This window comes from Dromaius novaehollandiae, unplaced genomic scaffold (genome assembly GCF_036370855.1).
Source record: "Dromaius novaehollandiae isolate bDroNov1 unplaced genomic scaffold, bDroNov1.hap1 HAP1_SCAFFOLD_110, whole genome shotgun sequence".
In the NCBI taxonomy this organism is placed as follows: domain Eukaryota; kingdom Metazoa; phylum Chordata; class Aves; order Casuariiformes; family Dromaiidae; genus Dromaius; species Dromaius novaehollandiae.
Genome location: NW_026991472.1, coordinates 17,771 through 45,234, shown reverse-complemented (window position 1 = coordinate 45,234; position 27,464 = coordinate 17,771). Strand labels below are relative to the sequence as shown.

General features: G+C 49.2%; 1 protein-coding gene and 1 long non-coding RNA gene across 4 annotated transcripts; one reads left to right on the top strand and one right to left on the bottom strand.

The window, feature by feature from the left end:
- Positions 1-8,652: 8,652 nt before the first annotated feature.
- Positions 8,653-21,750, top strand: DNAAF6 (dynein axonemal assembly factor 6). The gene is made up of 7 exons (XM_064504514.1): positions 8,653-8,716; positions 9,954-10,062; positions 11,794-11,857; positions 13,362-13,473; positions 14,709-14,805; positions 15,479-15,564; positions 17,679-21,750. Exons 2-7 carry the CDS (start codon positions 9,961-9,963, stop codon positions 17,806-17,808), a joined length of 591 nt encoding a protein of 196 aa, XP_064360584.1. The 5' UTR covers positions 8,653-8,716; positions 9,954-9,960; the 3' UTR covers positions 17,809-21,750.
- An 881-nt stretch (positions 21,751-22,631) lies between these two features.
- LOC135326742 (uncharacterized) lies at positions 22,632-25,244 on the bottom strand. Of its 3 annotated transcripts, none has more exons than XR_010387000.1 (5): positions 25,137-25,244; positions 23,697-24,842; positions 23,348-23,405; positions 23,060-23,232; positions 22,632-22,876 (listed from the first exon to the last, which is right to left on the bottom strand). It is a non-coding gene; the product is annotated as an uncharacterized LOC135326742 (long non-coding RNA). The 3 variants fall into 3 exon arrangements; XR_010387001.1 differs by having other exon boundaries at positions 23,697-23,853; positions 25,137-25,240; XR_010386999.1 differs by lacking the exon at positions 25,137-25,244 and having other exon boundaries at positions 23,697-25,042.
- Positions 25,245-27,464: the final 2,220 nt, after the last annotated feature.

The following is a 27,464-nucleotide window of genomic DNA, read 5'->3' as shown; positions in this document are numbered from 1 at the left end:
CACACAGGCAACTGTGGGACTCAGGATGGCGCGGCCCATGGAAGAGGGGTTTGCGCTGGGGTGCTCCCCAAGAGTTAAGGAACCCCGGTGCACCACGGCCGGAGTCACCACACTGTGGGGTTGCTGTAGCCCTCCAGCGACCCCTGAGTGCTGAGCAAACCTAGTCAGCAAAGGAGAAGTGACACTGCAGACTCGCCCTGTAAGCCTCTGGGTAGCGTGGAACTGGGTTATCTGTTGAGTACGCATACTGTTGGGTGTTGAACATGCGTACTGTTATCTGTTGCCCAGCCTCTTGACCACACTGTTATTGGCTGAGGCCGTCGGTTCTGCTGTGTGACTGTGGTCTGGCACTGTTCGAATGGGCAAGGAACTAAGCCCGGGAAGGATAAAAGAGAGTAAGCTACCTACCTCTGTGTGGACTCAGACTCGCCCTCAGTTGGCCTGCAGACCAGACAACTCACCGATCAGCGGGGACGCCACTGATGGCGACCGCCAGGGAGAACCTGAATCATCCCGGCACAGCCCGAGCGTGGTGAGAAGAGTCTGGGGAAAACTGTACCGGAGGGGTGGCCCGTAAGTACAAGGAAAGGGTGAGAATGGTCACTGTACCGCGCATCCGAGAAAAGTCACTGTACTGAGCATCCGTGGCTTAACCAGGGAGCTCTAATATGTGTATTCTATTTTCAGTTCTATTGTATTTCTAGCTTTACTTTTCAGCTTTGTTATACTTGTAGATGGTTTGGTGTTAATTGTTTAGTGTTGTCATATGTAACTTCTTATACCTGCCAAATGATGATCTCTGAAGTTCAGCGCGCTAACCCAGGAATCTGACAGAATCTCAGCTGCTCCCCTGTTGGCGCATCACAGTTGTGCAGGAGCTGGTAGGCTTCGAGTCTGGATTTGCTGGGAGCTGAATCAGGTCACAGCTGTGCGGGAAAGGGGCTTTGCAGCAGTTGCCACCACTTGCGCCTGTCAGGGCGCGCGGAGCAGCAGAGGAGGGCAGCAGGCTGCCCGAGCACCGCTGGGGCGCAGGCAGTGGCTGTGGCGGGGAGGGGGCTTTGCTGCACGGGGCAGCGGGACAGAGCGCCCGCCGCCTCCAGCCCCGGCGCCGCAGCCGGGCTCCGGCTGTGCCCGCACGGCTGCTGCCGAGGCCCCGAGGCCTGGCCACCGGGACACTCTGCAGCCCCGCATTGGAAAGCCCCATTACTTGGATTTAGAAATCCTAGTTAGTGGGATTTAACCCATTCAAGAGTGCCACCGGCACAGCCGCGGAGCGCAGACAGGCCGCGAGCCGCCGGCAGGGTGGCAGCGCTTCCCGGCCCTGGTGGGTGGGCACGAGTGCGGCGTGCCCGGGAGCCAGCGTGAAAGCGCGGGGAGCGAGCGCGGGGCTGCCGGCCTGCGGGGCTGTGAGGGGCTCTCGTAGCCGGCGTCCCCCGCGCTGCCGCTCGCCCAGGAGCGCTCCTGGCCAAAGCCCTCGGGCCCGGCCATGTTGGCACTGGAGCGCGTGCGAGTGGAGGAGCTCTGTGCCCCAAGGCCTGTGGGTGGGAGAGATCCCCCCCACCCCCGGCCCCCGCGAGCTGCTCTAAGGAAACACCACTCTGGCGCTGCGTGAGCTCTGCCTCCTCTCCGTCTTTATTGCCCAGGGGCCTCCTTGTGCAGGTGGCCGGGCGCGATGATGGCACCGGCCCGAGACGGAGGAGCACGGTGCGGGCAGGCTGGGCGGAGGGACAGTGCCGTGGCCTGGTGTCGGTGCCCAGCCCGAGATGCCACCCGTTCAGGCCTTGTCGCCGGCTGGTGCTTCGAGCCTGCCCGTGCCAGGCGCGCCTGCGTCTGCAGTGTTCTCCTCCTGCGTGGTGGCACTGAAATGGAAGCCGGGGTTGTGTGCAGTAGCTCTCTGAAGGGCACACTGGCCAGCCCCAAGGGAAAGGGAGCAGGAGAATACGCCCTTAAGCTGCCCCCAGAGGCCCCAAAGCAAGCCCGCCCTTGAAAGGGGCGCAGCATAGCCTGAGCAAGGTGTCTTCTGCTTTTGTGGTGGCGATTACCTGTCACTGGAAGAGCTTCTGCTGAACTCTCCCATGCCCGGTGTAGGAGGCAGGGATGGGAGAAGGCCGCCATACGGATTGTCGTCTTCATTGCCCCAGATGTTGCAGAGCTCTAGGCTTGCTGCGCTCGGAGAAGCACACCTGGAGCAGGTACACTGCAGGCTGCTGTGAAGCTGGAAATAACACATTAGCAGATGAGCTTTGTGTTGGTGCGAGTTTGAAGAGGGGAAGGTTTGAAGGGACTTGCTCGGATGGAGCTTTTTGTCCTGGAGGCAGGACAGAACTCACCTCTCCGCAGTGGCAGCGGTAGTGGCAAGCGGATGCCTCGGCATCGTCCTCTGGAGACCTAGGAATCGTACCGAGAGGTATGGTAAAGGATTTTTAGTTGTCCTTTTGAAAGGAAGCGCGCTCCCTAGGAGGGAACTTGTGCTCTGTTCCATTTGCCAGGGAAAGGGTTAAAATGCCGGCCTGGGAGCTTTCTGGGAAGCCTTGAGAGTACCTGTGGGCTTCAGGTAAGCACTTTGTGCAGCTGTGTAATGGCTGCCTTGCAGGTGTGCTGTTCTTGTTGCCATGCCCACATTGGGAGCTGCTGTGCAAGGTGTATCACTTTGCAAGGGGTGTGAATTTCAAACATTACCTTTCTTTCCTGGTCTTGAGTCGGTAGTAGAGCCAAACGCAGAACGCAAAGAACAACGTCAAGATGACGAGCGTCAAAGTGTTGGCGACGATGACGACAACAGTTCTGCGTTTTGGAGGGCTGGGGTCAGCCTCTGCAGAACCCTTGGGGGAGAGTACTGCAAAACAGTGGCCAGAGATCAGCGTTTAATATAAACGTGCATGCTGTGGTAGGTGAAAGGTAGGAAGGGGAGGGCTGAAGCGTGAAGAGCCCAAGCGCAGCGGCACACGCATCACAGCCGTGGGGACGTGGCATCCCAGCACGTGCGGGATGCCATGTGGTATCCTAGTTTGGTGCCGTGCATTGAGAAAACGCCCCATTCTTCTCTTCTCCCCCCTGCTCCTTTTGGTGCGTTTTGCTCCTCCTCTCTCCCTCCTTCCTGCGCTGGGAGAAAGGGAAGCAGGAGCCTGCTGTCACGAGCGAGACCCACTTCTGTGCTGGGCCGAGGCTCGGCAGATGCTTGTGTGTGCCCAGGGTGGGCAGCGCAGGAGGGCGGCGCAGAAGGCTGTGGAAAGCCGCGTCTCTGCAGAAGAGCTCCTCCTCAAGTGTTCTCAGCTTTGGAAGGGAGCCCCCTATTCTGCCTGTGCCCCCAGGTGCTGGTAGGGGCCCGTGGGAGCGCTGCCTTGCCCCTGGAGATTCACCCTTAGACAATGTTAGTGGGGGAGAGGAGGTCTTGCGTCGGAGTACGTACCTTCAGACAGCACCGAAGCCTCTCTTTCCCCAGGTATGGGGACCCCGTGTACAAGGAGAGTACACAGGAGAAGGCACACCAAGGCAGAGCAGCCAGCCATGTCTGCTGGTACTCCCAAAGCTGTGTGCGCAAATGAGGCCTGCCCGGCAACGGGGCCCTGGGTTGCCCTGGCGGTGCTGTGACATCGCCGGCGGGCGTGCAGACCTTGTGAAGGTGTCAGGAGCTCCTCACAATGGGCCGCTGAGCGTGCGCGCGGCCTGCCAGCTCCTTCCCAGTCACCCTGCACAGGCGTGACCTCAGTGCCACCGGCTGTTTGTTGTAGGCCGTGCTTCTCCTGAGCGCCGTTTGGCGGGGAGGCGGTCTTTCACGGAGCCGGGCAGGCTGTGCAGACGAGCCTCTGCAGGGCCTGACGAAAGCTAGGGAGGATGCGCAGGAGCAGGCTGGGAGACTGTCTGGCTCCGTGCATTTCCCCACAGTAAAACAGTAGCCACAGGAAAACACTAGGCACGTTAAGGGAGTGTTTAAATGGGTACGTCTGCTTTAGACCCCACGACAGGCAGGGGCTTTCCTTTCCCCGAAGAAAGGAAGGCGGCTGTGACCCCCCCCCCCCCCCCCCACCCCTTGCTCTCGGGCTGACACACTGCCCCGGCAAGGCAGCAAAAGCCACATTCCAAAATTCATTTTCGGGGTGCCGTGCTCCCTGGTATTGCTACCTTAGTATAATCCTTGCACTCCAGTTGGAAATAGCGTGTGGGCTGTGGCCCCATAATGCTGATATACAAGCCATGGAAGCAGTTACCCAGCGAGGGCAGTTGACCTGGAAAAAACAATAGTGAATCTGTAACCACAGAAGTGATAGAAAACACACCCATCGATGCCTTAACGCTTTTAAATGAAGACATACACAATATTGGCCAAACTACTGTACAGAATCATTTCACACTTGACTGTTTGCTAGCCTCTCAAGGAGCAGTGTGTGCCTTAACTAATGACAGTTGCTGTTTTTATGTTAACCATTTCCATCAGATTACTACTGATGTATATCAGATAGCCAACCGCACTAAAGTTTTGCATATCGTTGGGGAGGACCTCCAGTGACCCCTGAGTGCTGAGCAAACCTAGTCAGCAAAGGAGAAGTGACACTGCAGACTCGCCCTGTAAGCCTCTGGGTAGCGTGGAACTGGGTTGTCTGTTGACCACCCTGTTGGTATCCATCCTGTTACCGGCTGAGGCCATCGGTTCTGTTGTGTAACCGTGGTCTGGCACTGTTTGATTGGATGAAAAACCCTAAGCCTCTGAAGGACAGAAGAAAGCCACATACCTCTGTGTGGACTCAGTCTCACCCTCACTTGGCCTGCACACCCAGCAACCCACCCATCAGCAGGGACACCCCGATGGCAACTGCCAGGGAGAACCTGAATCATCCCAGCATAGCTTGAGCATGCTGAGAACAATCTGGGGAAAACCGTACTGGAGAGGTGGTCCATAAGGACAAGGAAAGGCTGAGAACGGTCACTGTACCGTGCATCTGTGGCTTAACCACAGAGCTCTGATATGTGCATTCTGTTTTCAGTTCTTTACTTTTTAGCTTTGTTAGACTTGTAGATGGTCTGGTGTAAGTTGTTCAGTGTTGTCCAGTGTCCGTCGTATGTGTGTAACTGCTTAGCTCTAGTAAATTCTTACACTTGACAAATGATGATCTCTTGAGTTCAGTGCAACTAACCCGAATCTGAAAGAATCTCCGACGCCCCTCTATTGGCGCGTCACAGTCAACAAAACCACCTTGGATAAAACAGTGAGTAGGCTACACCCTGCTTACGGAATATAGTCCTTGTCTCAAACAGGCCCGCAAGTTTCACTGTTAAAGTGAAACAGGTTTGTTGCCTGGGTTCAGCAACAGTTCAGCATCCTGGGCAGGGCACTCCCCTTCCTCACCACTCCCATCCCTGCCTCTATACCCCCACCCCAAATCCACCAAAGACACTCTCCAAGCACTTCAAATGCAACTCTGACACTTCTCTTCAGTGGCAGAATTATTTCAGCCTCAGCCTCCAAACCCCTTCAGTAATACTTCTCAAACACCACTCAGCTTAGGAATCCCCATCCCTAATGATGAAGACCCCCACCCCCACCAGCCCAAAAAGTACTGACAGCAAAGCCATTCAAAATCCTGCAAGGCACATTCAAACACGAGAGCATCCCACTGTTATCTCGGCAGTCACTTGCCTTCTGGGCCATTTTACACTGTACTTGTCTTCCTTTATCACCTCCGGTTTCAAATTCACACATACACAGTCACAAAATAAAGACTGGCCATTCAGAATGTAAGGAGGCAAGACTACAGGCTACTTCATCTCAGCATTAAGCTCAAATATCACAAGAAACAGCTAAGCCAAGAGATGCTGTTCTGAGAAACTTCCCCACATAAACAGATGCTTTGCTTCAGACTGACCTAGCCAGGTGGCAAACTCACTAATTCAGACACACATACAAGTTCTGCCAATTGCTGTAATGTTAAGAAACAAACGGATACATGCATATCCGCTTGGGCCCTAATGGGTGCACTTTTGTGTCTGTAACTAGAGACCCTGGATAAATAGGGAAAAAAAGAAAGCATGTATTACGACCACGAGTTTCACTTCACACCAGCAAAAGCTGAAGGAGGCTTCAGAACTTCACACACCACCCCCAGGTGCCCTCCATGTCGGCAGGCTTCCCAATTACAGCCCACATTCCCAGCCCAGGCACTCACCTGAGCACTGTCCCCCAAGGCTGAAGGCAGTTGCTGGCTGTGTTGTTTGTTGCTCCTAGGGTGGCAGCAGCGGTGGCAGCGGCAGCAGGCGCTGCTCCAAAGGTCAACCCCGCGGGCGCTGCTTGCGGGGCCGCACTGCTTACGGTGCTGATACTGAAGCTGGGTGTTGCTGCCTGGGTTGCACTACCACTGGAAAAAGTAAACCCTCCAGTTGTCCCAGACCGAGTGGTAGTGGCGGTGGTACCAGCAGAGCCAAAAACAAAGCCAGAGGGGGCTGCTGCTTGCCTTGAGGGCGCACTAGCCGGTACAGAGCCGCCGAACCCAAAGCCTCCTGTGATACCTGCAGCTTGAGTTGTGCTACTGCCTCCCAAGTGTAATTTGGGTGCCTTTCCCCTAGGGAAAAAAAAAAAAAAAAAAAAAAAAAGTAAGGTAATCTGAGACATATATCCAGTGAACTACTAAGAATCAGCTTTCTTACAAAGTATTTACTGACAGCAGAGAACATCTTAATTTCAGAGATGTGCACTTCAGGTTCCTACTTCAAGCTAACCGCAGCCCAGTTTTGACACAGATCGCACTACAATTCCTGTCATACAGACTCCACCAAGTCCACTTTTACTGACTCCTCCTTAATTACCTCCTCCCACCAAGGTATTTACATCACCATGAATGTTTCAGAATAAGTTTCTTCTCTCAGACCTTACACATCCTTGTCACCTCCTCTGCTTCAAACTAACACAAGACTTTCTTCCAGCTACCTTCCCACTGCTAGCCTCCATCCAACTCCCTTTCCACCATTCTCGGGTGGAAAAGTTATTTTAAATTTAACAAACAAAAACAGTACGATGATGACAAAAGGCCTTCCTGAGCAGCAGCTGCATATTTGGAAGAAAGAAGGAAAGAACATAAGCTAAGAAGGAAAGAGTGTATTTTTTGAAAAAGTGAAGCCATTCTTTCGTATGATTTTCCACTAGTATAACTGCCCCAGGGACCCTCAGAAATAGCACTATTCTGTAAAGTAAAACTGAAAAGCAAAAATGCCAATAACCTCAATTACTTACCAGCTCCAGTCTCTCCCCTTTCCCAGCCACAAGGCAGATGACAAAGTAAAACTACAGCTCGCACCTGCCTAACACCTCTTTTCCATTGCTATCAATAAGATGCTGGTTCTTGGTAACCTTCATTCTACCTTACTAACATGACCTGAGGAGCACTGCTCGGGCAAAAGCAGAGCAAGCAGGATTTCCCTGGGCTGTTTCATCACATTTTTCCACTTCAGAAGTGGGACTATCTGGAAAGACAAATGATTCTACCAATTCCCATTCCAGGGTTTACAGTGTCTTAAAAGGACTGAAGTCCTGCTTGGGAAAGGACAGATTCTGAGCACCCCAAGTTTTAATCACAACAGAACAGGCGCACCATGCAAAAGCTCAAATTCTCCTTTTTCTTAACCAGCATGGACTCATGTCTCCAAAGCAGCAGCATAAACATACAACTTTCAGCAGTGGAATAAGTCACAGGATTGACTGGTCTTGATAGCCCGTGGAAAAGTGAATGGAGAGAAAGAACAGGCCCCAGTAAACACCTACGGATGTGCTGCACTGCAGCACAGGTTCACCCCGCAACAGCAGCGGCCTCGCTCTGTTCTGAGGTACTTTCCCAGGCGCCTCCAAAGCAGCAGGCCGCTCGGCAGCGCCGCCACCTCCCCCCCCGCCCCCCCGCGGCGGCGGGCGCTGGGCCGCGGGACTCACCCCAGCGAGAACACGGCCCCGGCCGGCGCCGCCGTGGCGGCGGGCTGCGTGCCGAAGCTGAAGCCGGCGGGCTGCGCGGTGCTGGCCGGCGTGCTGAGGGAGAAGAGCCCGGCCGGCTGGCTGCTGGCGGGCGTCTGCGCCGCCGTGCCGAAGCTGAAGCCTCCCGAGGCGGCGGAGGTGGAGAAGGAGAAGCCCGTCGCGGCCGTGGTGGCGGCGGCCGTCTTCGGCACGCCGAAGGTGAAGCCGCCTCCCGCCGCGCCCGACCCGAAGCTGAACTGGTTCATGGCTGCCGGCGGCCTGCGAGAGAAGGGGCGCGCCGCCGTCAGCCCTCGGGGGCGGGGGGGCGCCCCACGGCCCCGGCCCGCGGCTGAAGCGACGTGCGGGGGCGCGGCTCGCCGCCCACCGGGGCTGCGGCACCGGCCGAGGGCAGGGCAGGGCAGGGCAGGGTGACGGGGGCGGCGGCCCCGAGCACCTACCGGACCGACGGCGACGGCGACAGCCCCTCCCCGCCGCCAGCTCCCGCTCCCTGCACGGCGCGCGCGCCCGCTGAGGACGCTTTTTACGTTGCTTCCGGCCGGTAGACAGTGACGCAACTGCTCTGCGCCCGCCCCTCGCCCCGCCGCCCAGGCGCCGGCCGGGCTCTCACCGCTCCGAAAAACTATTGGCTCTCCCTGCCGCCGCTCATCGGACACCACGCCGCATTGGCTCACGGGGCGAGGCGGAGCGGCGGGCTCCTCGTTACTGTGGCAACGGAGGACGCGGCCGGTGCCGGGTGACGGTTGCAGGCGGCGGTTGCAGGCGGCGGTACGGCCGGGGCCGGGGCCGGGGCCGGGGCCGGGGCCGGGGCGCCCTGGCGCCCGCTGAGGCGGCTGCTCGCTGCGTGGCGTGGCGTGGCGTGGCGTGGCGTGGCGTGGGCCGGGCGGCCGCGGGAGGCCGGGGCCTGGGGCGGGGTCTCCGGGGCGGTGTGCGGCTGGAAGCGGCCGGGGCACCGCGGGCTTCTGTCGACGCAGAGCGGTGCAGGCCGTGGCGCTTCCAGAACGTTCCGTGGAGGCGGGAGGCTGCACCGGGCACATGCTGCTGCGGGACCGCTGCTGCAGGGGAGGTGTTCGACCCGGAGCTGCTGGCAGCTCCCTGCGGTGGCCGGGGAGAGCTGTCCTTCCCTCGCCCCTCCTCCCTTTCTCTCCCGCCCCCGGCTTCCCCCTCTAGGCCCGTCGTTGGGTTTTGTGTTTTGCAGCAGGTTATTTGGTGGTTTCAGCGCTCTGTATGACGGGGATGGTTAAATTGCCCACTCTCAGAGTTGTCTGGTCGGGATGAGTGAAGCTGTGCTTTAAAGACGTTAAGATGCTACATGAATGGGACTATATGGTTATATGTAAATTCACTGAGTTAATTGCTAAGTCCAATCTCCGTTCCTGGATAGCGAGAACCTGGGCTAAAGGAGGAAGACAATGCTAGATAATACAGTACTACTGGTTACAAAGCAAAGCTGTTTTCCATGGGGGCAGCTTAGATCTCTCTGCACCTCACTTCCCTGTGCTTTAGGTTGTTGGAGGGCGTACCGACTTGCCTGGGGCACTGTGCAAAGGCCCAAGACAGCTTGGACCTAGAGCTGGGCCTCTCCTAAGCCTCCCTGGAACAAGGAGGCCAGAGAACCTGGCGTGGAGACCCCTGCCTGGCTCCTCAGGGAGACAAATATAGTCCAGAATGCCAAATCGAAACCTGCAACAAGAAATTCTGCTGCCCTCAACCTGGCCACAGGAGCAGAAAATCCATGTTTGGATGGAGCTGTGCCAGAGCTAATAAGCACTGTTAGACTTGAGCAGGCTCCACAACAAGTGCTTGTGGAGCAAAAGAGTCAATAACTTGGTTACGGACAGGGGAACATTGATTATATTCCACTGTACACGTTGGCATCTCATGTAAGTTTTTGGGCAAAGTTTATCCTTCTAGAGCACAGCAGGAAAATTGTTTGCATTTGAGGAAGGACAGTATAGAAAAGGTGGTGTTCTTTCTTCATCTGTCACTTGTTTTTTCTGCGCAGGTAAGCTATGGATATGGATATAGATAGTATTTCCTCAGTCTCTTCTCTGCAGTCCCTTGCCAAGCTACTTAGTGATGCTCAAGAAGAAGATGACGACGACGACGACGGGGTGAGTCTTCCACAAGAAATGCTGCTGCTTCTACATGTTGTACCACAGTCTCACCTTGTTAACTAAGAAGCAAATTTGGCTTTTCCCAGGGTGAGTAAAGAAAGCCTTATGCAGCTTTGGACTGACTGAAACAGCTAGAAGGTATTTGTAGGGTAAGAAGCTCCTGAGGGAGAAAGTAAGGAAGATGCCCCAGGAATAGGAGGCGAGATTGTGAGCATGGAATGGGAGGAAGATTTATTTTCTCAGCCTAAAGGAAATGAGAACATGCAGTTGAAAGAGTGTTAGATACTTCAGACTTCCCCCTACTTTTCCCTGAAGTCTGCCAGAGATGAAGGCAATTACAACTAGATACAAAGGACTTCATATGAAGGAAAAAGTTGCTGCTTAACTTCTGAGTAGAGACTAAAATATCCAGAGGCAACTGAGTGTGCTAATTCTGCATGTCAGACACTGAAGAACTGTAGAGATAATTGATCACTGAAGTACAATAGATATGTTGGAGATGGTAAAATAGGGAAGGGTTAGTAATCATGGTAAGATGAATGATCTGAATGCTTAATGAGAGAAATATCTTTTCGGTCTTTTATATCAATTCATCTCAGGACTAGATGAAAATCACAGCATCTGGAAAACGTGCTTTGTTTCCAGAATATACAACTGCTAGTTTTATCTAGGTATGCACATGTGCTGGGGAGAAATATCTGTGTCTGTTATGCCCAGGAGGACCACAGGTGCCAACAGTCACAATGTACAAGGCCCCAAGGAGCGTTCAAAACTCTTTGAAAAGTCTCTGGATTTGAACGAGTCTTTTTATGACCTGGATAGCGAAAATGGCACACGTCTCGGTAATCCTCCCTAACATCACTCTTCAAAGGAGAGCTAGCAGGCTGACCCAGAAGAGCCAGCAGGCTGACCCAGCAGATGTGCCCTAATATTATCAGTAGTAATAAACACTTGGGATGAAGGGGATCCATTTCCCTTGAGATTTCCTTTCGCTAGATGGTAGATGTGGTCCTTCACACTCTAACTACCCTTCATCTCTTTTATGTTTGCTTTTAAAGCTAGTATTATTGCTGTACATCTTTGCAATAAACATCCCAATTTTAAAAGAACTTGTTTACACCTTATTAATAAAATGAATAATACTTCAGAGACAGAAATGAAAACTGACATCATTTGTTACAATTTAAGTCTGAGTCAATCTTTGGGGTAATTTGAAATCTTCATTTTGATTTAATTGAATGCTCTGTGCATATGAGACACTCTTATCAAGCCGAGGAATCTTCATATATATAGAAATGCTTAACATTGGCCTATTAGCATTAAATTCATTCATAATTAGAGGAAAACGTTGTTGCCTCGTATGGTCTCTAATCTTAAAAGGAATCCAAATGCTATGATGAGATTTGCATGTAGCGCCCCTGGCTTGTTGCAGTATTTTCATGGCAGGCAAAGCAGGACAGTTTTGTTAAAATGCAATGGAAACTAATACTCAGAAAAAATGCATCTGTCTGCAAGACTGTACTTCCGAGTTCTGTTTAAACCTAATGGATCAATATCACTCTCTGCTATGTGCGAGTGAGGAAGAGAGCATGTTCAATGGTTCCATTGTGAAGCTGAGAATACTTCTGGATCCTATCACTGATTTGATTGATCCTGGATAATATTGTTACTGCATGTTATTGATCTGGGCTCTGTGAGAATTAAAGTTTCATTTGGCTTTTTTTGCAGCCACGCTGTTCTGTTAGTGCCATGGCTCCTGGTAATATTGGACCAGTAAAGAAAGAGACCACTGGTAAGAAGGGTTGTTTGTACAGTTTAGCATCCAGTCACACGTTAGCAGAGTAAAACAGCTGTACTAAGAGTTACTACTGACACAGCTTGCTTCAAGCACTGAGTGGTCACTGGCCTTTGAGCTGAGAGGGAAATAGCACTGCTGTTTTTACAAGTACATTATGAAATACTTCTTTTCCTGAAAGCTGAAATGCATCTATGAAGCACAGCAGAAAGGGTTGCTTCAGAAGGTAGAAACCTCAAGTGGAGAAAATAAACAGGGTATGGAATACAGCCTGATCACGGGCTGAGGAGAATCCTACCTAAGCAGCAAAAAGCTCTCTATAAGAACTGCCATTGAATTGTTAATGCTCCCTTAGAGCAGACAAGGAGGATGAGCTTTTAAATACTCATCTGAAAGGATCTTCACAGAATAAACTGCATGGAACTGAGTCCCTCCTTCTCAGGAGGATGAAAAGCTACAAAGTGCACCGTGAAACAGACATACCATATTCCCCCCCAAAGTCTCCCACACCTATTTATACAAAACACTGGAAGAAAAATAAGCTTTATTCAATGCTGCCTTTATCATGCTAAAATCTGACAGACGAAGAGAAAAGTGTATTTCAGTTTTCCTCCTCACTACACCTATTTCTTCGCCAGGAAACCCAGGGCAATTAAGGTGCTTTATCTGACTCCGGATATTCTGGCAGCATACAGACAGACTTTCAAACAACAAGAACCAAAACCTTGAGGGTCTGTTAATTTGTTTCAGCACCTTGGATTGTATTCAGGAAAGAAAGGAACCCAAGTATAGTCTTAGCAAAGTTGATATAATATTCTTCCTGGAGCTAATACCATCACATATTGGGCAACATAGTTATGAGCCCTAAGAAAGGTCAACAAGGACCAGGATGGGTGTAACAAACTGTAGCAAATATAACAAAAAACCTGTTTTTGCTTGGGAATCCCACAATAATCAGAGCTCTTACTGTAAAAATCTCCAAATTGAAGATTTACCAGATGAATAAAAAATAATTTTTTTCCAGGTAGGATAGACATAAATCATGCTATTCTAGCAATCAGCTTTCATGAGCCTTCAGTACCTTGTCTGGGTTATGCTCAATAGTTAATGGTAAGAACTGGATTTATATGAGGAAAATAGATCCTATTGTAAACATCTCTGCTCACTTAAAATCTCCTGTCAGAGCGCTTGGGGAAAGATAAATATTTCGTGTACTTCTACATACTACCCATTTTGAAATGCTATATATTTTATGCCCGAAACCAGGATTTCCTTTACACAGAGGTTGGGTAGAGGAGATTTAAGAGAATAGAAGTGAAAACATCCTCCATTTACCAGTTCTCATTCATATGGTATCCAGGTGAAGGAGGTCACAGTTAGAAAATTTTTGTATCGAAAAAATACATCATAATTATAGCCTAGAAAAACATATGCTTTTAGCAAATCTAGAAAAAAATAGACATTCTAAAACATGATAGTGTGATTTCTTTCTTACCACCAGTTACAGGTACTTTTCAAGTGAAATCTGAAAATAGTAAAATGATTTGGAATACAGAGGAAGTCCCAGAAGGATCAGAATTTGATGATACCTGGGATCCTAGGGAACAGCCAGAGTAAGTGTAAGCAAGCTGAGACTGCCTACATTGGTTTTACATAGCTTTGATGGAAATGTGTTAAATAGCATCAGCTGTGTTTGGGTAGAATACAGCCATCTGAAAAGCTTGTATTGTGGAAGGACAAAGGAATGAGTACCGATTGTTGCCTTTAAAGAAGCAACTAGTGAAGAGGGATTTGGCATTCAGCTCTATCTCTGCATACTGTTATACATTTGTTCTTATTTGAGACTTATCACCTGTGAGGTATAGAACATGTTCTCTGTTTGTGTTGTGGCTACAATGGATGTTTTTCTCATGCCATTTTTTCTTGACTCTTCCCTTCCCTGCTGGGGAAAGGGTGGCATGCCTCAAGCAGTTATGTACTGCATTGCACAGATGAGAAGAGTATAAATTCTTGTACTAGTTGATCAGATTAATTCATTGAAAATGGCCCAAAAGGAAAACAGATGGTTTGAGAGGTGCATCCAGAGCTATTAGACAGATTTTTCATTGACTGACAGGAATTGCTACATATGCACATGACCACTGGAGATGTGAAGAAGACTCTTGTCATACACTTTTTCCAATAGTGTAGAGAATGACTCCATTTATTTTGCTCAATTTACTAGGAGTAATATATGTTCTAAATACAATATTTAGTTGTATTTCCTCATTCATTAAATCTCAAGAGCAAGAGAACATATGATTCCAGATTTTGTAGCATTCAGAATGAGACAAATTGATTTGGAGGGGGAGAAAATCAATGTTGGCCAAATGCAAAATAATTAAAATTAGTCAAGAAAACAGTGCTATTCTCATGCTCCAAGAGTATGATGACAGAACAGAACACAGTCAGAGGTGTAAGTATGTGACAGTATCCTTTTCCCAAAATACTGTGTTGGCTGACTAGTTGATAAGTATCATATTCATTTAGGATGCTTTCTCTGCTCCCTGATCCTGCAAAGGCTGGTTAGTGAGGTAGAGGAAGTAAAGTGAATACCTTGGAAGGTGGTGTGAATGTTCTACACATCTTCCAGCCAACTGTGTCATTCATGGCTCTGAAAAAAACCCTCATGCAGATGGATTGAAGGCTTGAAGGGAGACTGGCAAGGAGGAGAGAGAATGTGATAAGGACAGGAGCACTGATACAAAGGTCAATGGTCGGTCCTTTGAGAAATACAGCCTCCTTTAGTCTCCTGCCCCTTCTCCAGTGTGGTGTAAGACAACTAATTTTCTCTCTGTCTGTCTCTCAGGTATGAGATTTTATTCAAACAGCGAGTGGGAACAGAGGACGTCTTCTTAGGGATGAGCAGGAAAGACCCTTCCACAGCCTGCTGTGAAGACATGGTGGTATGCTGAGTCTGTATCTCCCATCCCTTCTCTGTAGCCTTTCCCTGCAGCCTCCTCCTTTCAATCTCGCCCTCTTCTCGAGACACAGAACATAAACATCAAGCTATAGTGCAGCTTTTGGCCTCCTATGGGATTTTCTTGCATCTTTCCACACACTTGTAGATGATATTTACCCTTGCTAATCCGAGGAACTCATGTAGCTCCTCAAGGACACTGTACTCAAAAGAGAAAGAGTCAATGCAAATGCATACTGCATACAGACTTGAGGGAAATGAAAGTAGCTCCAACATGATGTCTCATCTTAGACATGATTTTCTGTGGGGACGTGGGGGACTAGGAAGGAGGAGACAGTTTTTCTCTGCCTGCATCTATTACAAAGTATGTGAGTTATCAGAGTACTACAATGCTGTGGCAGTCTTTAAAGTTACAGGTATCAGATCCTGTCTGAGTATATTATCAGCTCAAGATTTTGTAGAAAATACAGTATCAATACATAACAGAGCTATTGAAAACAATGAGATTATCACTTTCTCATATTTTCTGTAATACAGATTGCCTGTTCAGAATGTTGCTCTTTGACACTAGCATCAAAATGATCATGAAGATACGAGATCTTTTATGGTTTGTAGTGCTGCATGACTAATCACAGCTTTATCTCTGCTTGTTATTCCAGATTAAAATCAAACTGCCAGAGACAAAGTTCTCGGACATCACTTTAGACATCCAGGACAAGGTTCTTGACCTTCGAACCCCACAAAAGTAAGAGAATCAGAATTGATCGAAGTATAGTTAATATCTTGTTTCAATGGGAGTTTAACCAAGCCTTCAGTAAAATACTATGTGGAAAGGCAAAGGTAAAGATGCAGATGAAATTATTAATTGCACAGGAGAAATAAGTACAAACAAAAAAGTATTATAGGTATTATAGTCCATTTTTAGGCTTGTAGTGTGCTAGGGTTAAAACCTCTGGTACTGGTCTAGCAAGAATAGCCTTAAAATAGTTTTTGGCTACTGAAACAGCAAGCCTTTAAGGGCCCAAAATGTTTGTGACAAATTGACTACAGTCTTGAGGAACTACTTGGGAATTTGGCTTATAAATGTTAATTTATACACATGCACAAATGAAGATAAACAAAAATGTGCAGATACAGTTTTAGAGGTTGAGAGTGGAATTGTATCCATGCCTGGTTATGTACACAGAGGGATGGAATTATTACAAGGTTGTCCTAAAGAGATTTCCCTTGAGTTCTTGCTTTTTATAGGCTGCTTCATAACTGCAACAAAGACAGCTAAAAACTGACTGACATACTCTAAGACTTCCTGGGATTCTCACAGTCTTCATTCATATTCCCCACAGTGTGGAAGAGATAATAATCACTTATTGAACCCATAGTTAGCAAAAGACATAGCTTGATGCAGTACTGCAGATGTAGGAAAACCTCAACATCCTTTTTCTTTTGCAATCCTACTTTTTGGTGACTCAGATCTACCATTATCTTCATAGTATCCAGCTGTCTCAAGTCACAAGCCTAGCAAATAAAATGTTTGCTGTAAATCTAATGGATGCTTGGGTAGAGCCTGAGCCAGTGCTGATTTCACAAATATATGAGTGCAAATACTGTCAGTATGAAAGAAGTAAGTAAGATTTCAAGTTCTACATACCAAAAAACACTGTGCTCTCACAGCTGTGTAGGGGGGGCTCAAAGGAACTGTTTCCAACTCTGTGGTCCTGAGGCTGATTGTAAGCCAAATTATGCCGGCTGGCTTCTTTCAGTTGGCAGGGTGCAAAGGTGCTCTGACTGTACCCCTTCCTTTCAGCCATGGCTCCTACGACACAGAGCTGGAAAGATCTGCTGAAGATCTGAAGAATCAGCATGCCTTAAAACCCAATTTAAAACAGCCCCCATCTATGCTACTGTGTTGTCTTGCAGGGCTTTATAGTGCTTGTCTGGGCAGGTCTCTTAATTCTCAAGTCTCCTTGGTTCTATTTGCACTGTCAATAGAGCACAAGTCCAAGACTGGCCCATGGTTCATTTTGTTAACATAGAAGCTCTGGGATAAGAGAGGAAAGAGGCTAGACTCTTTGCATGAGTAAGTAAGCTTGAGCTCTCATTAATTACCAAGTTGATTCAGAAGGCTTATCAGCCATTCCAGGAAGAGCTCTCTGCTGGCTGTAGCATGGGACTGCGGGACATCTCCCGAGACCAAGATCCAGCCTTCCTTCGTATGTTAGGTGCCTCAGCTACAAGTAGGAGATCACTGAATTGGTCTCCAGCGTAGGTTAAAAAAAAAGCAAAGGGACTTTATAACCCTAAGTCCACTTTCATACCTGCACTTTGCTTTGTAGTATAGACATGCCCTTTGTGTAACTGGCCTGGACAAAACCTCTAAGGAGGCTGCACCAGTCATTTATTTTTACTAGGGAAGACAAGCTCCTAAAGACACATGTTCAGGCCTTAGGCATTATTCAGATTTTTTTTTTTAACCACCAATATAGCATTTTTTTTTACCACCAATATAGATTTTTTTTTTTAACCACCAATATAGCAATGCAGCTCCTCCTTCCTCTGCATTTACAGTGCAGCACTATGCAGAAGCAAGAACTGTGGAGAGAGCCCGCAATCCATCATTGGAAATTGTTGTCATAGCCACAGGCAAGAGAAAGAAAAGAGTAGTGTTAGAAATATTCCAGAGCTTGTATAACTGTGCACTGGGTATTGCAGGTGCCCCACAACCTGTCATGAGTGGGGGAATATGCTAAATTAATGTTTCCTGATATACACTGATAAGTGAACTGCTAGAGGAAGTTGCAGTCCCATCTCAGTTGCTCACCCAGTCTGAGGCATCCAAACCCGCTGTGTCCTGTTTTATAGGAAGCTGTTGCTGCACCTCCCCCACCCTGTGGACAGCAGGAATGGAAAAGCTCATTTCCTCTCCGAAGAGGAGATCTTGGAAGTCACCTTGAGGATGACAAGGGAGTTTGACTTCATCAATTTCGCCTGATGGATAGAGAAGTGGGGAAAATTTTCAAAAAGTGACCCCTGAACTTTTGAAGTCTTCTCAGGATCTAACTGGTCATCAAACAGTAGATTGTTCCCCTTGAACAGTCCAGGGGGAAAATCCCTGGAGAAATTAAATGAGTTAGGAGGAACGAAAGAGAAAGGAAAAGATGTATTTAGAACACCCATAGAATCTGTAGGCTGGGGCTGTCCAGCTCTTGCGCTGCTCTAGTTAACGTTCCGCCTCCTTCAGTCTGATACAGGCCTGTGAATCAGGCAATTGGAGATCACAAATTCTGTAAGCCAGGAAAAGTCTTTCAGTGGCTGTGTCTGATAAGTAGCACAATGAGGCTCTGGCCCATGACTGTGTTTCTTAGTTACTATTGCCAGATTGCAAGTGATAATATTCCTGCTTGGCCTCCTATTAGAGAAGCTGAGAACAAGGCCAGTTCAGAACTCACTTTTAGCTACTCTTAGGTGAGGAGCTCTACACTTTCCAGGGCTCCATTTCCACACCTGAGTCTCCTTTACACTGGCAGAAGAAGATACCCTGCTATAGTTAGACTGTTGAACAGCTCAGCTCTTTTGAACGATTTTTGGCAATGTGTGGTTCAGTGTCATCTATTCACCTGCTATCCCTCCAGCTATTCTTCTGATCTTTCTTAATTAATAAAAGTGTGTGTTCTAATGAACTGTTCTAGTTAGCTTCAACTCTCCCTTCTCTGCAGTATGTTCTGAGAGACTTTCTAGAAGTGAGATAAGAGAACTTGGAATAACAAAGCATCATTTTCTTAAATGGCTGAAGCATGGCAGAAGCTTTTCTATGGCCTTCAGGTCTAATCTAGAGCCACACAGGTGGGTAATAAAGATTCTCTTTTACTAGCTGCTGGGCTAATACATTCATTTAACATTTTGTCAGTCATACAGGAAGCAAATAGATATCTGCTCAATGATCAAAGTAGAAAGGACAAGCAGGGCTTGTGCTTTGATGCTTTAAGTATGCTTATCCAAGATCTTCGAGGCCTCTTGATAGTCCGCCAGTGCCAGTAAAAATGAGGGCAGGAAAGGACCAGGTGCCTTTGCAGATCTTGTCCACACAGTGGCTTTAGTTTCACTTCTGGGGATTTTTTCTGATACATCTACCAAATCCTAGATCATTCTTGCTTAAAGCACTGAAGACTAGGCCAAATTCCTTCGCACACCAAAATCCCAGGAGGAGAGGGAGAGCAGCGTAAAACAAACACCCAGAAGAGAGGCTTGCTGTGGCCTCAGCCTGAGCTGCACATCATGTCCCCCTCGAGTCTTCCAGGTCAAGCAGGATTTTTTCTTTCTTTTTTTTTTTTTTTTTTTTTTTTTTTTACAAAATGTACCTGAGACTTGAACAGTGGGCATTGCACCACTGTTCTTGTTCCTAACGCCTGAGGACACAAAATGCATTTGTGCAGTAGTTGGCGGCAGCAGCACCCCTTGTCCAGTGGTGCCCTGCATTCCCACGGGGCACTGAAGATAGAGCAAGAAAAGAGGGTTCAGGGAGGTTCTTTGCCATTCCTGAGCAGTATTTGATATCATGACTAGAGAATGGGTATCACCTCATTCCAGAACAACTCCACGGTCACCTTAAACCAGCCTTTTTCCTAGTTGCAAAAATCCCTTTAAGGCCAACATTTATGGAAGTTTTTCAAATCTTTTTCTTCATCAGCACTGGCTCCTCTTCTCTTTATTGATCTCAGCAGGAATCCTCAGATGACTGCAGACAATATTATCCCTTATCCCTTCTTCTTAATGTCATTTCTTTTACAGACGCTTACTGTAGAAACAGTTGTCAGACAGGAAAGAATAGAAGAGCTGAAAGGCTCGGTATCACATTGCAAGTCCCTGGATACCTCATTTTAATTTCTGGCAATGGTTTCCTTCAGGTTTGAGTAGATCCAGAAAGTTTTGTTTACCTAACACATACACATGCTTGTTCTCCAGCGGCTTAGCAAAAAACTAAATATTGAAACTCTTCAGATATTGTTCCAAAAATTCTATTCAGTTATTACTTCTATACAACACCTAACTAAAAAAAAAAAAAAAAAAAAAGAAAGAAAAAGTTTAAGTAGAACTGATTCAGTTGTTTTAAAGTACTGGGTTTTGTGCAGAGAAACATCAAATCAACCCCGAGGGCACAGCTATACTAGGATCATTTTGACACTATTTCTACAGCAGCATTTTCTTCCCCAAAGTAAACTATACAAGAGAGAAAACGTTGCACACAGGTCTCCCCAATAGACGTGGCCAGCAGGGCTGAATTAATCAAGGCAGGAAGACTGCAACGTCCAGTGTCACTAGCCCAGAAAAAGCCCTCAGAAGAAAGGCCAAAAGTTGAATAAAACGGAGCTTTGAACGATAGGCAGGCTCTTTCAGATTCGACGCCGACAAACAATAATCAAAACCCAGTCTGCAAATTGTTTCACGACATCACCTTGACAGCTAAACATCTGTCCAAAGGGTCATTCAAATGACAGAAACTCCCATGCGAGTTTCAGGAAAACATCCTCTTGCTGTAAGAGAACTGTTCAGTCTAATCTCAATGTCCTGATTTCCAAACATCTCATTCCTGAGTTTAAATATTAAATATTTAATTGAAAATAGTTGCTCATTCTAACATACCAAGAGTGTGAGGACATTTTTAAGGCAATGTTTTTTTCAATTCTGTATTGTGAATTCTTTGCCACCAGGCGGAAGTGCAGCAACACAGCTCATCACAGGTCGGATTTTTCTTTCCCCAAGACATCCAGTTTCAGAGCACCTTCAAAACTGTTACTAAATATTTAGTGTCAGGTGTATTTCTTTATTTGTCCACTTTTCAGTTTGTCTCAGTTCAGGTTTCGCAACCTTGCCTTCTAAATCCTATCCATCTAACCATGCAAGTGCATCTAGAGACTGATACTTGAGTATGTAAGACTCTACTACTATTGCTTTCTATGAAGATTTCCTCTGTGCAAGGAAATGATTGCTGCCATATGCCTATCCGATGATGCCAAAATCTCTTGTCGTAATTCACCATTTCCAGTGTTGGCTTCCAGCCTCATCGGCTTTCTTAGTAATAAGGTGTGTACATAGTCGTAGTTTAAGAGAGAAGAATCAGGTGGGTCTGTGCGTGTCTAGATGAAAAAGTACGTATGTATGTATGCAGCTATACTGCCATCTGGCAGTATTTGGGAATGATGACACACAGGCAACTGTGGGACTCAGGATGGCGCGGCCCATGGAAGAGGGGTTTGCGCTGGGGTGCTCCCCAAGAGTTAAGGAACCCCGGTGCACCATGGCCGGAGTCACCACACTGTGGGGTTGCTGTAGCCCTCCAGCGACCCCTGAGTGCTGAGCAAACCTAGTCAGCAAAGGAGAAGTGACACTGCAGACTCGCCCTGTAAGCCTCTGGGTAGCGTGGAACTGGGTTATCTGTTGAGTACGCATACTGTTGGGTGTTGAACATGCGTACTGTTATCTGTTGCCCAGCCTCTTGACCACACTGTTATTGGCTGAGGCCGTCGGTTCTGCTGTGTAACTGTGGTCTGGCACTGTTCGAATGGGCAAGGAACTAAGCCCGGGAAGGATAAAAGAGAGTAAGCTACCTACCTCTGTGTGGACTCAGACTCGCCCTCAGTTGGCCTGCAGACCAGACAACTCACCGATCAGCGGGGACGCCACTGATGGCGACCGCCAGGGAGAACCTGAATCATCCCGGCACAGCCCGAGCGTGGTGAGAAGAGTCTGGGGAAAACTGTACCGGAGGGGTGGCCCGTAAGTACAAGGAAAGGGTGAGAATGGTCACTGTACCGCGCATCCGAGAAAAGTCACTGTACTGAGCATCCGTGGCTTAACCAGGGAGCTCTAATATGTGTATTCTATTTTCAGTTCTATTGTATTTCTAGCTTTACTATTCAGCTTTGTTATACTTGTAGATGGTTTGGTGTTAATTGTTTAGTGTTGTCATATGTAACTTCTTATACCTGCCAAATGATGATCTCTGAAGTTCAGCGCGCTAACCCAGGAATCTGACAGAATCTCAGCTGCTCCCCTGTTGGCGCATCACAGTTGTGCAGGAGCTGGTAGGCTTCGAGTCTGGATTTGCTGGGAGCTGAATCAGGTCACAGCTGTGCGGGAAAGGGGCTTTGCAGCAGTTGCCACCACTTGCGCCTGTCAGGGCGCGCGGAGCAGCAGAGGAGGGCAGCAGGCTGCCCGAGCACCGCTGGGGCGCAGGCAGTGGCTGTGGCGGGGAGGGGGCTTTGCTGCACGGGGCAGCGGGACAGAGCGCCCGCCGCCTCCAGCCCCGGCGCCGCAGCCGGGCTCCGGCTGTGCCCGCACGGCTGCTGCCGAGGCCCCGAGGCCTGGCCACCGGGACACTCTGCAGCCCCGCATTGGAAAGCCCCATTACTTGGATTTAGAAATCCTAGTTAGTGGGATTTAACCCATTCAAGAGTGCCACCGGCACAGCCGCGGAGCGCAGACAGGCCGCGAGCCGCCGGCAGGGTGGCAGCGCTTCCCGGCCCTGGTGGGTGGGCACGAGTGCGGCGTGCCCGGGAGCCAGCGTGAAAGCGCGGGGAGCGAGCGCGGGGCTGCCGGCCTGCGGGGCTGTGAGGGGCTCTCGTAGCCGGCGTCCCCCGCGCTGCCGCTCGCCCAGGAGCGCTCCTGGCCAAAGCCCTCGGGCCCGGCCATGTTGGCACTGGAGCGCGTGCGAGTGGAGGAGCTCTGTGCCCCAAGGCCTGTGGGTGGGAGAGATCCCCCCCACCCCCGGCCCCCGCGAGCTGCTCTAAGGAAACACCACTCTGGCGCTGCGTGAGCTCTGCCTCCTCTCCGTCTTTATTGCCCAGGGGCCTCCTCGTGCAGGTGGCCGGGCGCGATGATGGCACCGGCCCGAGACGGAGGAGCACGGTGCGGGCAGGCTGGGCGGAGGGACGGTGCCGTGGCCTGGTGTCGGTGCCCAGCCCGAGATGCCACCCGTTCAGGCCTTGTCGCCGGCTGGTGCTTCGAGCCTGCCTGTGCCAGGCACGCCTGCATCTGCGGTGTTCTCCTCCTGCGTGGTGGCACTGAAATGGAAGCCGGGGTTGTGTGCAGTAGCTCTCTGAAGGGCACACTGGCCAGCCCCAAGGGAAAGGGAGCAGGAGAATACGCCCTTAAGCTGCCCCCAGAGGCCCCAAAGCAAGCCCGCCCTTGAAAGGGGCGCAGCATAGCCTGAGCAAGGTGTCTTCTGCTTTTGTGGTGGCGATTACCTGTCACTGGAAGAGCTTCTGCTGAACTCTCCCATGCCCGGTGTAGGAGGCAGGGATGGGAGAAGGCCGCCATACGGATTGTCGTCTTCATTGCCCCAGATGTTGCAGAGCTCTAGGCTTGCTGCGCTCGGAGAAGCACACCTGGAGCAGGTACACTGCAGGCTGCTGTGAAGCTGGAAATAACACATTAGCAGATGAGCTTTGTGTTGGTGCGAGTTTGAAGAGGGGAAGGTTTGAAGGGACTTGCTCGGATGGAGCTTTTTGTCCTGGAGGCAGGACAGAACTCACCTCTCCGCAGTGGCAGCGGTAGTGGCAAGCGGATGCCTCGGCATCGTCCTCTGGAGACCTAGGAATCGTACCGAGAGGTATGGTAAAGGATTTTTAGTTGTCCTTTTGAAAGGAAGCGCGCTCCCTAGGAGGGAACTTGTGCTCTGTTCCATTTGCCAGGGAAAGGGTTAAAATGCCGGCCTGGGAGCTTTCTGGGAAGCCTTGAGAGTACCTGTGGGCTTCAGGTAAGCACTTTGTGCAGCTGTGTAATGGCTGCCTTGCAGGTGTGCTGTTCTTGTTGCCATGCCCACATTGGGAGCTGCTGTGCAAGGTGTATCACTTTGCAAGGGGTGTGAATTTCAAACATTACCTTTCTTTCCTGGTCTTGAGTCGGTAGTAGAGCCAAACGCAGAACGCAAAGAACAACGTCAAGATGACGAGCGTCAAAGTGTTGGCGACGATGACGACAACAGTTCTGCGTTTTGGAGGGCTGGGGTCAGCCTCTGCAGAACCCTTGGGGGAGAGTACTGCAAAACAGTGGCCAGAGATCAGCGTTTAATATAAACGTGCATGCTGTGGTAGGTGAAAGGTAGGAAGGGGAGGGCTGAAGCGTGAAGAGCCCAAGCGCAGCGGCACACGCATCACAGCCGTGGGGACGTGGCATCCCAGCACGTGCGGGATGCCATGTGGTATCCTAGTTTGGTGCCGTGCATTGAGAAAACGCCCCATTCTTCTCTTCTCCCCCCTGCTCCTTTTGGTGCGTTTTGCTCCTCCTCTCTCCCTCCTTCCTGCGCTGGGAGAAAGGGAAGCAGGAGCCTGCTGTCACGAGCGAGACCCACTTCTGTGCTGGGCCGAGGCTCGGCAGATGCTTGTGTGTGCCCAGGGTGGGCAGCGCAGGAGGGCGGCGCAGAAGGCTGTGGAAAGCCGCGTCTCTGCAGAAGAGCTCCTCCTCAAGTGTTCTCAGCTTTGGAAGGGAGCCCCCTATTCTGCCTGTGCCCCCAGGTGCTGGTAGGGGCCCGTGGGAGCGCTGCCTTGCCCCTGGAGATTCACCCTTAGACAATGTTAGTGGGGGAGAGGAGGTCTTGCGTCGGAGTACGTACCTTCAGACAGCACCGAAGCCTCTCTTTCCCCAGGTATGGGGACCCCGTGTACAAGAAGAGTACACAGGAGAAGGCACACCAAGGCAGAGCAGCCAGCCATGTCTGCTGGTACTCCCAAAGCTGTGTGCGCAAATGAGGCCTGCCCGGCAACGGGGCCCTGGGTTGCCCTGGCGGTGCTGTGACATCGCCGGCGGGCGTGCAGACCTTGTGAAGGTGTCAGGAGCTCCTCACAATGGGCCGCTGAGCGTGCGCGCGGCCTGCCAGCTCCTTCCCAGTCACCCTGCACAGGCGTGACCTCAGTGCCACCGGCTGTTTGTTGTAGGCCGTGCTTCTCCTGAGCGCCGTTTGGCGGGGAGGCGGTCTTTCACGGAGCCGGGCAGGCTGTGCAGACGAGCCTCTGCAGGGCCTGACGAAAGCTAGGGAGGATGCGCAGGAGCAGGCTGGGAGACTGTCTGGCTCCGTGCATTTCCCCACAGTAAAACAGTAGCCACAGGAAAACACTAGGCACGTTAAGGGAGTGTTTAAATGGGTACGTCTGCTTTAGACCCCACGACAGGCAGGGGCTTTCCTTTCCCCGAAGAAAGGAAGGCGGCTGTGACCCCCCCCCGCCCCCACCCCTTGCTCTCGGGCTGACACACTGCCCCGGCAAGGCAGCAAAAGCCACATTCCAAAATTCATTTTCGGGGTGCCGTGCTCCCTGGTATTGCTACCTTAGTATAATCCTTGCACTCCAGTTGGAAATAGCGTGTGGGCTGTGGCCCCATAATGCTGATATACAAGCCATGGAAGCAGTTACCCAGCGAGGGCAGTTGACCTGGAAAAAACAATAGTGAATCTGTAACCACAGAAGTGATAGAAAACACACCCATCGATGCCTTAACGCTTTTAAATGAAGACATACACAATATTGGCCAAACTACTGTACAGAATCATTTCACACTTGACTGTTTGCTAGCCTCTCAAGGAGCAGTGTGTGCCTTAACTAATGACAGTTGCTGTTTTTATGTTAACCATTTCCATCAGATTACTACTGATGTATATCAGATAGCCAACCGCACTAAAGTTTTGCATATCGTTGGGGAGGACCTCCAGTGACCCCTGAGTGCTGAGCAAACCTAGTCAGCAAAGGAGAAGTGACACTGCAGACTCGCCCTGTAAGCCTCTGGGTAGCGTGGAACTGGGTTGTCTGTTGACCACCCTGTTGGTATCCATCCTGTTACCGGCTGAGGCCATCGGTTCTGTTGTGTAACCGTGGTCTGGCACTGTTTGATTGGATGAAAAACCCTAAGCCTCTGAAGGACAGAAGAAAGCCACATACCTCTGTGTGGACTCAGTCTCACCCTCACTTGGCCTGCACACCCAGCAACCCACCCATCAGCAGGGACACCCCGATGGCAACTGCCAGGGAGAACCTGAATCATCCCAGCATAGCTTGAGCACGCTGAGAACAATCTGGGGAAAACCGTACTGGAGAGGTGGTCCATAAGGACAAGGAAAGGCTGAGAACGGTCACTGTACCGTGCATCTGTGGCTTAACCACAGAGCTCTGATATGTGCATTCTGTTTTCAGTTCTTTACTTTTTAGCTTTGTTAGACTTGTAGATGGTCTGGTGTAAGTTGTTCAGTGTTGTCCAGTGTCCGTCGTATGTGTGTAACTGCTTAGCTCTAGTAAATTCTTACACTTGACAAATGATGATCTCTTGAGTTCAGTGCAACTAACCCGAATCTGAAAGAATCTCCGACGCCCCTCTATTGGCACGTCACAGTCAACAAAACCACCTTGGATAAAACAGTGAGTAGGCTACACCCTGCTTATGGAATATAGTCCTTGTCTCACATAGGCCCGCAAGTTTAACCAGTCTTCTCTGGTTTTATCAGAGATGCTTCACACCGTATTTTTTGCATATATTCTTCTGTCACCAGTCCTGGCCTTGAAATCCTGTTACCACTCTTCTCCTCACTCCTTGGTCGTACAGCGCATTTCCACACTGCCAGCACTTGAAAGGAGCTGCAGTATTGATCACATTTGCACAATCGGCAAGCAGTTGTTCTTAGCACTAACAGTTTCTGCCAGAAGCCCATCACCTGGTCAAACCAGGCAGTCTGAATTCAAGATTAAGTTATGGGTGATGGTATTTAGCTCTTGAGCGTTTTCAATCTATTAAGTGTTAAGAAATAGTATCATGACAGCTTAGAGAACTGACATTTTTCTGAAAACTACTAGCGTTAGTCTGAACTCTTAGTGTTGTTGTATGTTGATGGCTTTAATTATACCTAAATTCATTTTATGGAAAGGGAGACAAGTTTTAGTATCTTAGGGATACAGGAATGCAAGTTCTGTATATAATTCCGAAAATGCTCTCCATAAACTAAAAGTGAACTAATCTAAAATATTTATAACTCCTCCCAATATACAGTAGATCTCTTAAAGCCTTTACCTTCTTCCCCACCAAAGATAGGCATAGCTTTATTACTTTTAAGAACAGTGGTTCCAACTGTTTTCTAAATGAACAAGAAACTTTTAACAAGAAAATGGTTGAAATAAGTACAGTGTCTCACAGGTTGCCACAAAAAGTATAGTAGTTTGTTTTTTTTCTGATTTATATTGTTTTTATAAAGACAAAACTATACAAGCTACTGAGAACCTTACTTTGATAAAAATATTTTCTTTTTGTCAAGAACGTGAACTGAATGGCAAATGATTCATTACAGTCAAGCATGAGGCGGCTATTGATTGCCAACAGTCCCCCACCATTGTTTAACTACCATACTGTTTTGCTATTAGTATGTTACTACCATAGTATTTAAAAGCAGGTAAAAATAGTATCTAAATAATTGGCAAATAAGAATTTCTGTCAAACAAAAATAAAAGTATTGACGAGTTATATACTAAGAAGTAAAGAATTAGGGAAGACAATGACCATGCCTGTTCTGAAACCTGGCCCTGACATTAACTTAGTTCTTGCATACTTGGAATGGTGGAAATGACATGTGCTCTTCTCTTCTTCACTGCCACAGCACCTGTGCCAGAATCCTAA

Excerpts from the sequence above, each read along its gene's own strand:
- DNAAF6 (XM_064504514.1), top strand. The coding sequence starts at position 9,961 with ATGGATATGGATATAGATAGTATTTCCTCAGTCTCTTCTCTGCAGTCC. Across the intron at positions 11,858-13,361 it reads AGTAAAGAAAGAGACCACTG|TTACAGGTACTTTTCAAGTG; the intron begins GTAAGAAGGGTT and ends TCTTACCACCAG. Across the intron at positions 13,474-14,708 it reads GATCCTAGGGAACAGCCAGA|GTATGAGATTTTATTCAAAC; the intron begins GTAAGTGTAAGC and ends TCTGTCTCTCAG.